The 14532-nt window shown below is 44.8% G+C and overlaps 1 protein-coding gene across 1 annotated transcript in view; it reads right to left on the bottom strand.

The window, feature by feature from the left end:
* slit1b (slit homolog 1b) overlaps positions 1-12533 on the bottom strand; it is a gene marked incomplete at both ends in the record, with an annotated part of 70953 nt that extends 58420 nt beyond the window's left edge. Inside the window, 2 exons of the mRNA XM_079219906.1 lie at positions 719-790; positions 12247-12533. Of these exons, the coding sequence (XP_079076032.1) occupies positions 719-790; positions 12247-12533 (359 nt within the window). The remainder of the gene's footprint in view (positions 1-718; positions 791-12246) is intronic.
* Positions 12534-14532: the final 1999 nt, after the last annotated feature.

The following is a 14532-nucleotide window of genomic DNA, read 5'->3' on the forward strand; positions in this document are numbered from 1 at the left end:
GACTGACACCGACACCCGAAACGAGCGCCTCCGGGTGGCTCGTGTGTCACTGCAGAGCCAGAGCTGCCTTGACGGCTTTTTCCCCCCGCGGCCATGTTGCCCGCGTTCCTACACAGCTAGGAAAGGGAACGTGGGAAAGAATCTCTGCTGAATAAATACGAGCTGCTGCCTCGCCAACGGAGAGCCTGGTCGCTGGGAGGGAGAAGGTGAGCGAACTGGCTAATATTGAATTCAACAAATGTTGCATTAATTCAGTGGTTGTCTTTTTTTGTCACGCCCCACTTTGGAGGAAGAAAAATGTTCACGCCCCACCGCCCCAACAAAATTCTAACAAAATGATCAATGCTGAATTTTTATTGAAACAACCTTTTGCGACTCCTCCATCTGTGCTTTTTCAAATAATAGAACAGAACAATTCAAATAAAGTTCTATCTCTGCAAAGAATAACTAATATTTGGCAAATAAAATACCTATTGTGGCTGCAAATAACCTGTTTTGCACTGAATATAAGAAAATAACAATAACGTTCAACTTGTGCCAAACTAAACAAGATGAGTGCAGATATGTGTGAGGATGGGTCAAATGCAGAGAATAATTTCCCCACTCTGGCATTAATGAAGGATTATAAAAAGAAATATAAGAGTGGTCTGAGAACCACTGCATCAATTTAAAGTTGCTCTGGGTGATAAACGGTGCAGATGAACTGTACGTGACTCACAGGACTCGGAGGTGTTTGAGACCAGAGAAGTCCGCCTTGCTGATGACCGTCAGGTTGTTTCCGTTCAGGTCGCTGAAAAACAAACAGGAAAACAGAAGGTTAGAGAGCAGGAAGTGAAGCGGGGACAAAGGGTCGATATCGATGCATTCAAATATGATCAATGACATCTGAGAGACGTGCACGAGAGACATGGTCAAACAGAACAGATGAACGTTTTTATGACTGTGTGAAGCCGATGAGCAAGTGTCTTAAAGTGGCTTTCTCTCTCCTGACCAGCAGGGGGCGACTCCTCTGGTTGTATAGAAGTGTATACTTCATGTGTTAAAGCTGCATTCTCTCTCCTGACCACCAGGGGGCGACTCCTCTGGTTGTATAGAAGTGTATACTTCATGTGTTAAAGCTGCATTCTCTCTCCTGACCACCAGGGGGCGACTCCTCTGGTTGTATAGAAGTGTATACTTCATTGTTAAAGCTGCATTCTCTCTCCTGACCACCAAGGGGTGACTCCTCTGGTTGTATAGAAGTACATTTCATGTGTTAAAGCTGCATTCTCTCTCCTGACCACCAGGGGGGCGACTCCTCTGGTTGTATAGAAGTGTATACTTCATGTGTTAAAGCTGCATTCTCTCTCCTGACCACCAGGGGGCGACTCCTCTGGTTGTATAGAAGTGTATACTTCATTGTTAAAGCTGCTTTCTCTCTCCTGACCACCAAGGGGTGACTCCTCTGGTTGTATAGAAGTACATTTCATGTGTTAAAGCTGCATTCTCTCTCCTGACCACCAGGGGGCGACTCCTCTGGTTGTATAGAAGTGTATGACTACTTTTCTCCAAATGAGTGACATCACAATGACTACGCCCACTTCTTATATACAGGAAATCGATTAATTTACCGTTAACTGTTATTTATGGAAATAAGAAGCAACATCTGCCAGCTGTGATTGGTTGTTCCTCGTCACATGACTAATCGCTTGGGAACGCTCGCGTTCCCCATCGATAACAATTGATTTGAGGGCAAATAATAGAACAGCTGGAACAGTTTGATAAGCGCAGAAAATTACCTCACTTTTTCTGAAATGCAGCACCATATCAAAAATCACGATATATCTATTTATTGCCCAGCTGTCTTCAACTTTTTCCTCCAAAGAGCATCTTTCCTCAAGGACACTTCTCTCTCACCGCACCCTGGAGAAGAATCCGCTCTCTGTTTCTCCTCCTTCAAGTCATTTCCTCTCCGTTTGCAGAGAAGATGTTTTTACAGAGTTCACTTTGAGGACAATCTGCATTTTTTTGTTTTGTTTCACTGTGAAATCCTCCAACGTCAGCGTAAAGCTGCAAGAAGAAGAAACTGTGTCCTCTGCGTTCTTCTTCCTTTTCCCCTGCTCTCTGTGACCCCGGTGGAGGCATTGCAGACATTTTGGTAAACACACTTCAGGTGTAAACCGCCGTTACGTGATATTGTAATTAGGCAGGCGCCGCTTTGGGGAGGGGGTTCAAACCCCCGACCTCATTGTCTGCTTTGATTGACGGCTGCGGAGAAAGAGAGGGGATGATGTCACTCTTCCCACGAGGCTCTGTGGGAGGAGAGGTAAACTGAACCCTGTGTGCGTGTACCTGTGTGTGTGTGTGTGTGTGTGTGTGTGTGTGTGTGTGTGTGTGTGGGTGTGTGTGTGTGTGTGTGTGTGGGTGTGTGTGTGGTGTCATGTTCCTGTACTACTGTAAAGGGTGGAGCAGAGTGTGACCTTGTCCTGTCCCGTTTAAAAGAGAGAGAGAAAGACGGAGAGAGTGGACATTGTGGTTGTGTGTGTGTGTGTGTGTGTGTGTGTGTGTGTGTGTGTGTGTGTGTGTGTGTGTGTGTGTGAGAATGGGATCTATACTTCACTCATGGAAATGCAAAGAAAAATGTTCGTTCCACATGAGTAAAGTTATGTTTTCACAAGAGATATGAAGAATTAAAAAAAAATCGAACTTCAATTTTTCAGCTTTAGAGTCATATTTTCTCTTTACACTTTTGCCTTATGACAATGGTGCCTCATTATGTAGAGAGCTGAGATTGTTCTGCAATTTTTGATGTAACACATGGGTATGTATCCTATATGCAAGTGCCTTTAAAAGGTGAATTTAAGAAATTATGTAAAATCGAGAAAAAGGCCTAAGACCCTGAAGGAAAATAGCTTTGGAGTCGCTTAAAAAAAAATATTTTTCCATTTGTTCTCAGTGCAGTTTCTCTTTTTCAGGAGTTTTCTATGATGTATTGTTAAATGCTGGGTTGACATTTGTTCTCAAGTCAATCTTAATACAGAAATCACGGCCCCACATGAGAGAGTTGTTGGTTCCTCTCTGTACTTCCACCGTAATGTCATTTCTGTTTGTTTTCTTCCAATGGGAGCAGCGGGACAAGAAGGTGATCTAAGGTTTCGCTGAAGATAAACTGAGGCTCCAGCAGTCTGACTTACATAAATCAAGCGGTTAGAACTATAACACGGACCGAACGGCCAAGACGATCCATCCAACAACGTTCAAATAGCCATCAATGATCAGTCTATCTTTCCTTTCACCGCCCAGGTCTCCTTTATAGTCACTGTTTTTGTAAAGGGTTGGATTTCCAAGAGCGGCCGGGTTCCGCTGACTCAACGCTTTCCACCACAGTTGTTGTGGTTTGTTCATCGTCTGCTGCGGACTCATCCTGATCCGCCGCAGACCACCGATGACACAACCGCTCAGTGTGTGAAAGGACGGAGGGCCAAAGAGGTCCGTAAAAGGGAGACTGTCAAGTAAATCAACTGAGGACCCTGATGAAAACAACCTCGGCATCATGTTGCTGAGCGTGCAGCGTGATCGGCGTCACAACGGGAACTTCTGCACAGAGAGATGGAAGCCGTCACAACTTCTGCTTCCCGTCAATAGATTGGTGCGGGTAACCGAGCCCATCGCTTAAAAGTGATCAACCCAGTTGGTTTTCTATTGGTTTGGCTCTGGCAGGAAATAGAAAGACTCCATTAAGACGAGGAAACCCGGTGCCAATATGGTTCTGTTGCACACGGTCCCCATCAGGCCACCTGATGCTTGTGTCTGTTCTTTTCTTTCAAATATATTGTTCATAGTTTGGAGTTAAAAAGTTTGTAGCTGTAGTTTGAAGTCAAGTGTTTTGTATTTATTTATATTTATAGTATGCTTTAAACAGTTAATATATTGTTCAATTTGAAGAAAATAATGTGCCTTGGCAATAAAAAAAGCCGTTCTTTAATGTCGTCAATAGTTTTTTTTAAGTATCGGTCCATCACCAAAACCGTTCGACCACCTGAGTAAAGTTATGTTTTCACAAGAGATATGAAGAATTTACAAAATCGAGATTAAATTTCTCAGCTTTAGAGTCATATTTTCTCTTTACACGTTTGCCTTATGACAATGGTCCCTCATTATATAGAGAGCTGAGATTGTTCTGCAATTTTTGATGTAAAACATGGGTATGTATCTTATATGCAAGTGCCTTTTAAAAGGTGAATTTAAGAAATTATGTAAAATCAAGAAAATGACCTCAGTGTCTGAAGGGTTAAGACTCAAGCTGGTACTAAGGATTGCAGCACTGGAGTCAAGGCTATGTGACAATTTGGGAGTGGAATATGTTTGAAGGCAAAACATTGTCATCATACTTTTATATACAAATTTTAATGTCGATAAAATGACTCAGAAAATGTAATCATAAAAGTCAACACAGAGTGATACGAGGTATTCTTCTTGTTTCTGGAAATATTGGAAAAAAGTGTCTGTATGTTTTTAACAGAGTGACTTTTTAACTGCAACGATTATTTCTGTGTCCTCGTACGGTATTGTATTTTATATATTGTTGTTGTGTTTGTGGCTATATGGATTTTGATTTACAGTCTGAGGATGGAGGAGGCGGAGGCAGGGGATTGGCTGGGACGGAGGGAGGGGAAGGATGGATCGAGGCGGGGGGTCCAGAATCGCTCCCTGGATGTGTGTGAAATCACCCCGACAGTTCGACCGCACGAGGGAGGGAGATGCACCGCGAGGCGACGGCCATATTGTCGCACGCTGTGAGAGCGCGTACGACACACACACATTGATTGTGAAAATCCTCAGAGGATTGGTCTTTGGGGGTACGAGGAGGAGGAGGAGGAGGAGGAGGCAAAAAAAGAGCCAGGAGGAACGAGATGAACGCGAGCACAGCCCTGACGAGGCGTGGTTAATGCAGTTTTGTTGCAGCGCGGCGGGGTCAGGGGTCAGCCGAGCGACAGACTCCCCTCGAGTGGCGACTCGGCCAAACAATAGCTCATTAAAGCAGAACGCGTCTCACACACACACACACACACACTCAACCACAGCCTCGGTGGGCAGTGAGGCAGTTGATCCGCTCAGCTCCGCTCTCCACTGTTGGATCTGACATGGGGGATAAAGATATAAGACATACAGCGAGTAGAGGCGCTCATCCGGAGGGAGAGCCAAGTATCGAATATCAATACTCTGTTTGAGCGTCTACAGAAATTCGTCAATAGAGTCGAGTATTTGACCTTTTGGCCGCCGCCATCGTTTTTTTAAAAGACACGAGAGGGTGGAGCGTAGTACAATCGAAAAGACGTTTTCAGGCGACCAAAATCAAATTACAATTTACTTTCATGAAGTAACAAAAAACACACTGTGGAAGGGTTGAAGTTGGAAGACTTAACCCCTTGAAGACTGTGGAGCCCACATGGGCTCTACGGCAGATATTGCAATGAAAACTGTATAATTCACATTTACTCATAACGAGTAACATATATACTTATATTTACACATCTGAACACACAACTCACATTATACTCTTTTATTATAACACCAAGATTATTCAAGTAGCCCTAGTGGTTGCAGAGATTCACCATTTTTAGTTTGGGTATGACATTTTCGAAACAGAGGCCTAAAAATAGGTGGGTTTTCAAAAGGTAAGAACGGACACTTTCCGCATTGGCGTCACTCTTTTTAGCACCCAGGTTGCCTCCTGATCCTGATCCTGATCACACGGTCAGGGAAACATTTAAATGGCAGTATTTAAAGTCAAACAAACACATTTCTCACTAACCCCTTTCTTTAAATATACCTAATCAGATCCCGGCTGTGTCACCCTGGTTTGGTTTCTGTCTTTTCTTTGGTCACATGACAACAGAGCAGACATTCCCAGACCCCAAAAGAGTGGCAGCAAACATTCTGCTGCTCTCAAGCTACTGAGTCAACACCGGCGACTGCACTGCAGATGTAAGAAGCAATCTCAGTTGCAACACCTCTTTCATATCATCATCCTCCCCTCTACCTCCTCCTGTTCACTCCCCCCATCACATCTTTCTCCCCAGATGCAGCAGAGTGGATGTGACTAATACACACACACACACACACACACACATCTAATGACACTTCATTAGCGGCATCTTTCCCACTGAGAGGCTGCGGGGGAAATGGTAAGATGATTATAAAGAGATGGACAGAGAAAGAGACAGAGAGAGAAGCTGAGGTGGCAGGCACTGCTAATGAAACAATGTGTGTGTGTGTGTGTGTGTGTGTGTGTGTGTGTGTGTGTGTGTGTGTGTGAGAGAGAGCGAGAGATAAAGATTGGGAAGTGATAACGAAACGAAAGAAAAAGAAAATCATACGCCGACTTTCTCAATACGTGGACGGCATTTAGTTTGTGTCGCTCACAGTACTGAAAAAAAAGCTACATTTAAAAGTCTAGCATGTCTTATCCAGAGACAATGTCCAGGTTACTCAGGACAAACCAGACAGTTTCCAGAGACAAACAGTTCACGGTCTGTGGGCAGATCCAGGAAGTCGTGTCACGAGTAAAATAATCAACCAGGTGAAGTGTTCAACGCTGTCATCGCGAGGCCCAAAAATACCCCCTTTATTTAGTTATATGAAGGAGCTCTCCGGCTCAGCTTTCAACTGGAAAAGAGAAAGATATAAGTACCTATATACACATTTAACTTGAATATGTATGTAATAAACTAAACCACGTTGCGTGGACCCAACGGAAAGCGGAACCATCAACTTTTAAGGTGAAAGATGTTTTGTGTTCACTCTCCAGTGAATGGAGGTGATCATTTCTCCTCACACTCCATGAGCTGCCTCCCTTTGGAAACACTCTGTTTCTCGAATAATACGTGGAAATCGCCGACCTCGAGGCTTCAGAACATCAGTCCAGACACCAATGGGAGACGTCACGATGGCTACGTCCACTTCTTACATAAAGTCCCTCAACGAGTGATGAGCGGTTAGCGGCTAAACTAAAAGCACCAATCAGATCGCTGCAAACATGCGCGACAGAGAGGTCCAGGTGATCGTTCTTATAAAGTAGTCGGAACCAACAGATTTTGTTTTTTTACTCATTTTAAAAGGGGCCATTACTCATTATTATCAAAAACCCATAATTTCTGACGAAATAAGACTTGAATAAAAACTTTTAAAACCCAAACTGTCCTTCTTTACTACTTTTTTAAAGGGGATTTGTTGAAACGCATCACACCATAGAGTGTAAATGGGAAGTGGCCCAAAGACGAAACATTTTTAGGCCCCGAGCTCGACATACATTCTTTTTATTGCAACCACACGAGACACGAGAAGGTGGCGCTTAGTACCACCAAAAAGCCATTTTTAGGCGACCAAATTTAAATTACGATTTACTTTCATGAAGTAAAAACACACACTGTGAAAAGGTTGAAGTTGGAAGACTTAAAAAGAAGGGCCAATGTAGTGCTCAAGCTTTAAGACTCTTCCACATTGGCGTCACCCTTTTTAACACCTAGGTTGCCTCCTGGTCCTGATCACATGGTCAGGGTGGGAGTGAAACATTTAAATGGCAGTATTTAAAGTCAAACAAACACATTTCTCACAAACCCCTCAATGGCCCCTTAAAAACAAATTTTAAGGGGGCCATTACTCATTATTATCAATAGCCAACAATTTCTGATGAAATAATACTTAATAAAAAGTTTGTAAACCAAACTGTCCTTGTTGCAAGAGCGCCAACAATAGTTGACAGCGAGCTGAAGTTTCCTGGAGCAGGAAATACACCAAATGATGAGCAGAAACATCCAATCTGGGTGAATAACTGTTTTTCCTCGACTATGAAGTTAAAAGACACTCAGGACTGCCAAGGCAAAACCTTTGAGTCCAGTCTTTCCTCAGACATCCTCTTCCCTGGCTCAAATAACCAGGCTCATCAGGGCCCACGGGGGCATCCATTTCTCCACGTTGCCATGACAATCCAACGAGGAGGGGGGGTGTTTAGCTCGACTGGTGCAGTCACCTTGATGAATTACCCTCTTATTGCTGCCCGTCTCCCAGGGAATACTGTACACACACTCTGTCTCTTGCTCACACACACATCAGTAACGCTCTCCCCCAGCGGCTAGCTGTCCAGCTGACACACACTCTCAGATCACTTTACATGCTAATTGGGCGACAAGCCCTTTAACAAATAGCTATTTAATGAGTTACTGCAGGGCAGAGGCGGCCTCGGGTCTCCAGGACGGTAGACACACACACACACACACACACACACACACACACACACACGCCACACACACAGTTTTTTTTACAAAACAGTCTCTGAAATTGTGATTGCAATCATGGCGGTCTAAGCGTTGGGAAACTCTTCCAGGAGTGACGTCTCCGGCGCACTGGATGCTTCACACACACACACACACACACACACACACACACACACACACACACACACACGGTGGCTTTGGGGACCGCTGAGCAGCGTCGCTCATCCAGAGGACCGGAGACGTTGTTCCAGTAGAGACGCACAAGGCTGTTCGAGAGAAATGTCGTTCAGCTCCAGGGTTTTTCAGAGGGAAATAATTGCCGGGGACGGATATATATATATATATATATATATATATATATATATATATATATATATATATATATATATGTGTGTATTAAAATTCCAGGAAGAGCGCCATGTTTTACATAGTGGCCAAACGGGGGAATTACAACGTCCTGATCCGTCTTACGATGCCATTGAACTTGTAGCCTTTTCCTATAGACTCATATTGGGTAAGAGACACCTGAGAATCAGCAGATTTCCTTTCTTTGTTTTAGGTAAATCCAACATCCCAGTACGAACACTCGGATAGCCCTTATTAAAGTCATTGGGTCTTAACATTTAAAAAAAAAACTCATAGACAAATAATAATACTTCAATCTCATATAGCGCTTTTCTAAGTACCCAAAGACGCTTTACATAGGGCAGAGACTAACAAAACAAAAACAAAAATAGAAAGACAAAGGAGCAAACTAAACAGATTTAATTTTTTTTTTATATATACAGTTATTTTCTTCTGTTCATGTGACGACGATTATGTCCGCTTCCCACATAGTTAGCTACGACCGACTTTCCGTGTGCATCTCTGAGCTGCAGTTGTGAAACGAGGCGCGACACGGACCTCTGGTCCGAAAGACTTTCCATTCGGGACTTGAAATACATCCTGGATGCAGTTTTGTTTTTTAGGGATAAAATGACAAATTGCCTTGCCAGATGGGGCCAGATCCCACACCTGTTGTATCGGACCAGTGTCAGGCTGATGTGGATCCGGGCATTACATGTAAATTGTTATGGTTTAACTTTCACGACATGAATTACATCTTTCCGCTCCAGCGAAAGAAAACTAGACGCGCATCTGTGTCAGCAGGTGACACAATGAAGCGCTTCACCCTTTAACTCAAGTTACGATGACTTGGAAGGGAACCGGTTAGAGAGAAAAAGACAAACGAGCGAGCGAAGGTCTTGCAGGCTCAGAGTTCTTTTCATTTCTCTCTGACCGGGGGCCCCGGGGCCCCGAGGCCTCGTCCCCGATCATAAAGCTATCAGCCTCAGAGGGGAAAACATCCTCCACGCTACAGTAAACCAGAGAGGAGGAAGGATAATGGATCTCTGCCGGCATCCCTGACAATCATCAATTATTCACACACACACGGGCACTCTCGAACCTGAAATAAACACACACACACACACACACACACACACACACACACACACACACACACACACACACACATACACACATACAGACACACACGTTCAGCCTGCACTGAGAGCCATACAGTACATACACTTAGAGAGGGAGAGATGAAGTATTTGCCTTTATATAAACACACAATGATGAAATGTTCATTCGATTTTTTTATATAAAAAGGCAAATCTTTAATCTTGGTGACATGACGTGCATTTCCGGGCTGATTTCTTTGGCTGCATCTTCCTTTCTTTCCTATTCATAATTGTCAAAAGGGTTGAACTATGTTCCGCTGCAGCAGAGGGTTACGCAGCAGAGGCAGTAAATCACAATCAAACAGCGAGAGATTCAGTTTAGAGAGAAAATGACTGCAGAACAAGGAGAGAGACACCAATTAAGACGGCGACAGTATTGGCGGCGGACCAGAATGCAGTGCAGCGACATTATATTTTTGAGAGCATAAAAAATAACCGTCACTTAGTTTTTTTTTGCGAAATGGCCCGTCGGCATTTTGGTTTTCTGCAACCAGCCAACGGATATTTTGAATGAGGAGGAGCGACGTAGAGACGCCGTATACGTCTCTGGTGTCGACCTGTCAATCACCTTGTAGCCCCGCCCCTAAAGCGTCCCCTGCTTTTGGTCTGTTTGACTCTAAATGACCATAATTTACTAAATGAACATCATGCTTTATTGAAGAAGACTTGAAACTAGAGATTGAGACATAAACTCATGTTTACAATGTTTACTGAGGGAATACATCAAGAGAAGTAGAGTCATTTATATAGACTTCTATACAACCAGAGGAGTCACCCCCTGGTGGTCAGGAGAGAGAATGCAGCTTTAACACATGAAGCATAGACTTCTATACAACCAGAGGAGTCACCCCCTGGTGGTCAGGAGAGATAATGCAGCTTTAACACATGAAGCATAGACTTCTATACAACCAGAGGAGTCACCCCCTGGTGGTCAGGAGAGATAATGCAGCTTTAACACATGAAGCATAGACTTCTATACAACCAAAGGAGTGCTGCTTTATGAAAACACTCTTATTGTCGCATGTTGCTCCTTCAAGTGATGCCATCAGACAGCGTTTCTAATGATGGAGCTCATCATGAAGACCGTTCAACCCTCTGAGTGGTTTGACAGTCTCAACCATCTGTACACACGTTATGTTGTGTCGTGAGCGCCACACTTTGACTTTCAGATACAGGAGGAGAGAGAAGCAACATGCACACATAAACTGACTCGCTTGTTTCGGTCTCAGTCAATTTTTTTTTCATGCTTTTCTCACGCATGAGTGGCATATTTCCAACAGACGTGAGCACGTCTTTGGCAAACACAAGATTACAGATCGGTTGATTAAATCGACTCATCGTTCAGTCAACTGCGAATGTCTTCGGTGGAGGAACGCCCCAACAGATTATATGAAATTGTTTCTGAATGTTGTGCATCATTTGAACAAGGTGCAGCGATGAGTAGACTAGGAAAAGAGATGAGTGGACAAGGAAAAGATATAAGTGGACTAGGAAAAGAGATGAGTGGACAAGGAAAAGATATAAGTGGACTAGGAAAAGAGATGAGTGGACTAGGAAAAGAGATGAGTGGACTAGGAAAAGAGATGAGTGGACTAGGAAAAGAGATAAGTGGACTAGGAAAAGAGATGAGTGGACAAGGAAAAGATATAAGTGGACTAGGAAAAGAGATGAGTGGACTAGGAAAAGAGATGAGTAAGAGATGAGTGGACTAGGAAAAGAGATGAGTGGACTAGGAAAAGAGATGAGTGGACTAGGAAAAGAGATGAGTGGACTAGGAAAAGAGATGAGTGGACTAGGAAAAGAGATGAGTAAGAGATGTGTTGACTAGGAAAAGAGATGAGTAAGAGATGTGTTGACTAGGAAAAGAGATGAGTAAGAGATGAGTGGACTAGGAAAAGAGATGAGTGGACTAGGAAAAGAGATGAGTGGACTAGGAAAAGAGATGAGTAAGAGATGTGTTGACTAGGAAAAGACCAGGGAGACGACGATATGCTTGGAATTTCTCTCTAATAGGCGATGAGGAATTTGTACACTGAACGAAGTGTGAATGATGAAAAGATGGCGATTCTGGAGGCAATGATGCTGCAGACGAGTCAAAGAGTGTGTGTGTGTGTGTTTGTGTGTGTGTGTGTGTGATAGGAAGTTAAACAGACTACCGGTAAATGGAGCTGCAAGGAGCATGAAGAGAAGAAGCACTGCAACAAAAGCAGTAACGGCACATAAAGCATGCAAACACACACAAAACCACATGGATAAGTGCACGTTTTAAGATACTTGTGAGGACCTTCACAAACTAAAACCTGGTCTTGACCATAAACCCCCCAGACTCCTTTAGAGCGAGGAGCAGCGGCATGCCGTCACATTGAAGGATTCCCCTCATCTATACAGCCGTGATCGTTCGGTCCTCGGAAGTCTTGAATAATATGAACACACACACACACACACACACACACACACACACACGTGGTTGCCGTGCGACTACTCACAGCCTCTCGGCCCCTCTGGGGATGTTTCTGGGCACGGCGTGGATCCCCAGGCCGTGGCAGTCCACCGTGTTCCCCAGGCAGCTGCAGGGAGCGGGGCACGCCTCCACGCCGCCCCGTCCCGCCACCAGCAGCAGGACGCCCCACGCCAGGATCCCCCGCAGCCCAGACGGGTGGGCCGCCCTCCAGCCGCCTCCGTCCCCGCTTCTCCCAGCAGGCACCCCGATCTCCTGCGGCACTCGGCTACGCTGCAGAAACCAGCCGGCAGATCCTCCTCCCTCCTTCACCATCCTTCTCTCCAGAGGGACGACTGACCGCCACCAGCAGCACAACCAGCAGCACCAGTAGCAGGACAACCAGCAGCACCAGTAGCAGGACAACCAGCAGCACCAGTAGCAGCACAACCAGCACCAGTAGCAGGACAACCAGCAGCACCAGTAGCAGCACAACCAGCACCAGTAGCAGGACAACCCCTCCAAAAGTGGACGAAAATGCTCAAAAGTCCAAATGAGTAAATGGTTGAAAGAGGCTGAGACCGACGGCAGCACAGCCAGGTGAAGTTCAACTTGATGCCAAGGAAAGAAGACAAGAATATCCTCCTCCTCTTCCTCTTCTTCTTCTCGTCTCCGGCTTTAGAGCTCCCTCCAATTGGCTTCTCTTCTTCTACTCTCCTGTGTGTTCTCTCTCTCTCTCTCCCTCTCTCTCTCTCGTGCAGCCGTACAGTGTGTTTGCCTCTCCCCTCCACTTTTCATTGAGTCATTGTGCACTGAACAGTGAGCCACTAGAAAAAAAAAAAAAAAAGAAAGAAAGGGGGGGGACACCCTCACTCCCTCTATCACACACACACAGAGCAATCATCCATCAAAAGCTTTTACAAATAACAGCACCGTGACTCCTCCCACGTTGCCCCCCCACCCCCAACCCCACCAGTCACACACACACACACACACACACACACACACACACACACACACACACACACACACACACACAGCACCCGGCGTGAACTCACATCTATTCAGTGACAGCAGTAGCGGGAGCCACCACCTCCAGTGACGGCAGCCTTTTTCTCTCTCTCTCTCTCTCTCTCACTCCTCGTCTATCTCTCTCGCCCACACGCGCTCTCTCTCTCTCTCTCCTCCCATGGGGCGAGAGAAGAGCCCAAAGGCTGCATGGACACAACGAGGAGGGAGGAAGGAAGGGAGGGAGGAAGGGAGGGAGGAGAGGAAATCGTGATCACACTGAAGCATCCGAATGTGAGGATGAAAAAAAGGAGAAACAGTTTGTTGGAAGAGATTATTGTGAATGTGAAATGAAGAGAAGCTGGTGTGTGTGTGTGTGTGTGTGTGTGTGTGTGTGTGTGGTGGGGGTCTTGTGAGACTGGCATAACTGGAATGCCATAAGCTGCCACAGAGCTTACTCAGAGGTCTATTATGAATTCACTGGCAAGGCTCTGAAATTCAAATTCTTTTTTTTTTTTTTTTTTTGGTAATCTCCACAGAAATGCTGCCTTGGGCTTTCTTTTTTTGCGATTGCCATTTTACCAAGGAGAAGAAGTGAATCATCAGGACTGTGGTGGAGGGTGAAAGAGTTTCCTGCCTTTACGGATATAAAAAACTAAATCTGTATCAGTGCAAAGAAATAAGATGTAATAATGTCATTATTCATGAATCCACTGACACAGTTTCCCAGAGCTCAAAGTGATATTTGCTGATTCTGTATCACCAGAATGTATATTTTTCTGCTGAATAAATGACTTTCTGCCATTCGATTGCATTATTACCAACCTTGGAGCACATAAAAAACACAAAAACAAACATTACGATTGATGAATGGAAAGCAGGACAGATGAAAACATTCATGGACACATTGTTTCTTTTGGGCGTCCCGTTTGTAGCGGTTATCATATTTAAAACGACGTCATCGGTGATCTGGAAAAAACAAAACCACGAGGAGAAGAGTTCCATTCGGACATCGACATCAACAACTGGAGGGAGCTTTAATTTCCCGCCACACACACACACACACACACACACACACACACACACGAGTGATTATCGCTCATGGCCTCACTCTTTTTTTGTGTTCATTTAACCCGCCGCTCTTCAGAAGTGACGGAAAACAAATTGGCCACAGGCGGAGCCGCTGAACTGAATGAGTCATCCGGGCGATAATCTGCAACAAAAGGAGGGACGGGGACGTGGACGTCTCCGTGGGGGTGGACCCCTCGTATCTGGGGCCTTAATAGCCTTCTGGGTGGGTGGGTCTTCTTTTTTTTTTATACTCCAG

This window comes from Taurulus bubalis (genome assembly GCF_910589615.1).
Source record: "Taurulus bubalis genome assembly, chromosome: 6".
Classification (NCBI taxonomy): Eukaryota; Metazoa; Chordata; class Actinopteri; order Perciformes; family Cottidae; genus Taurulus; species Taurulus bubalis.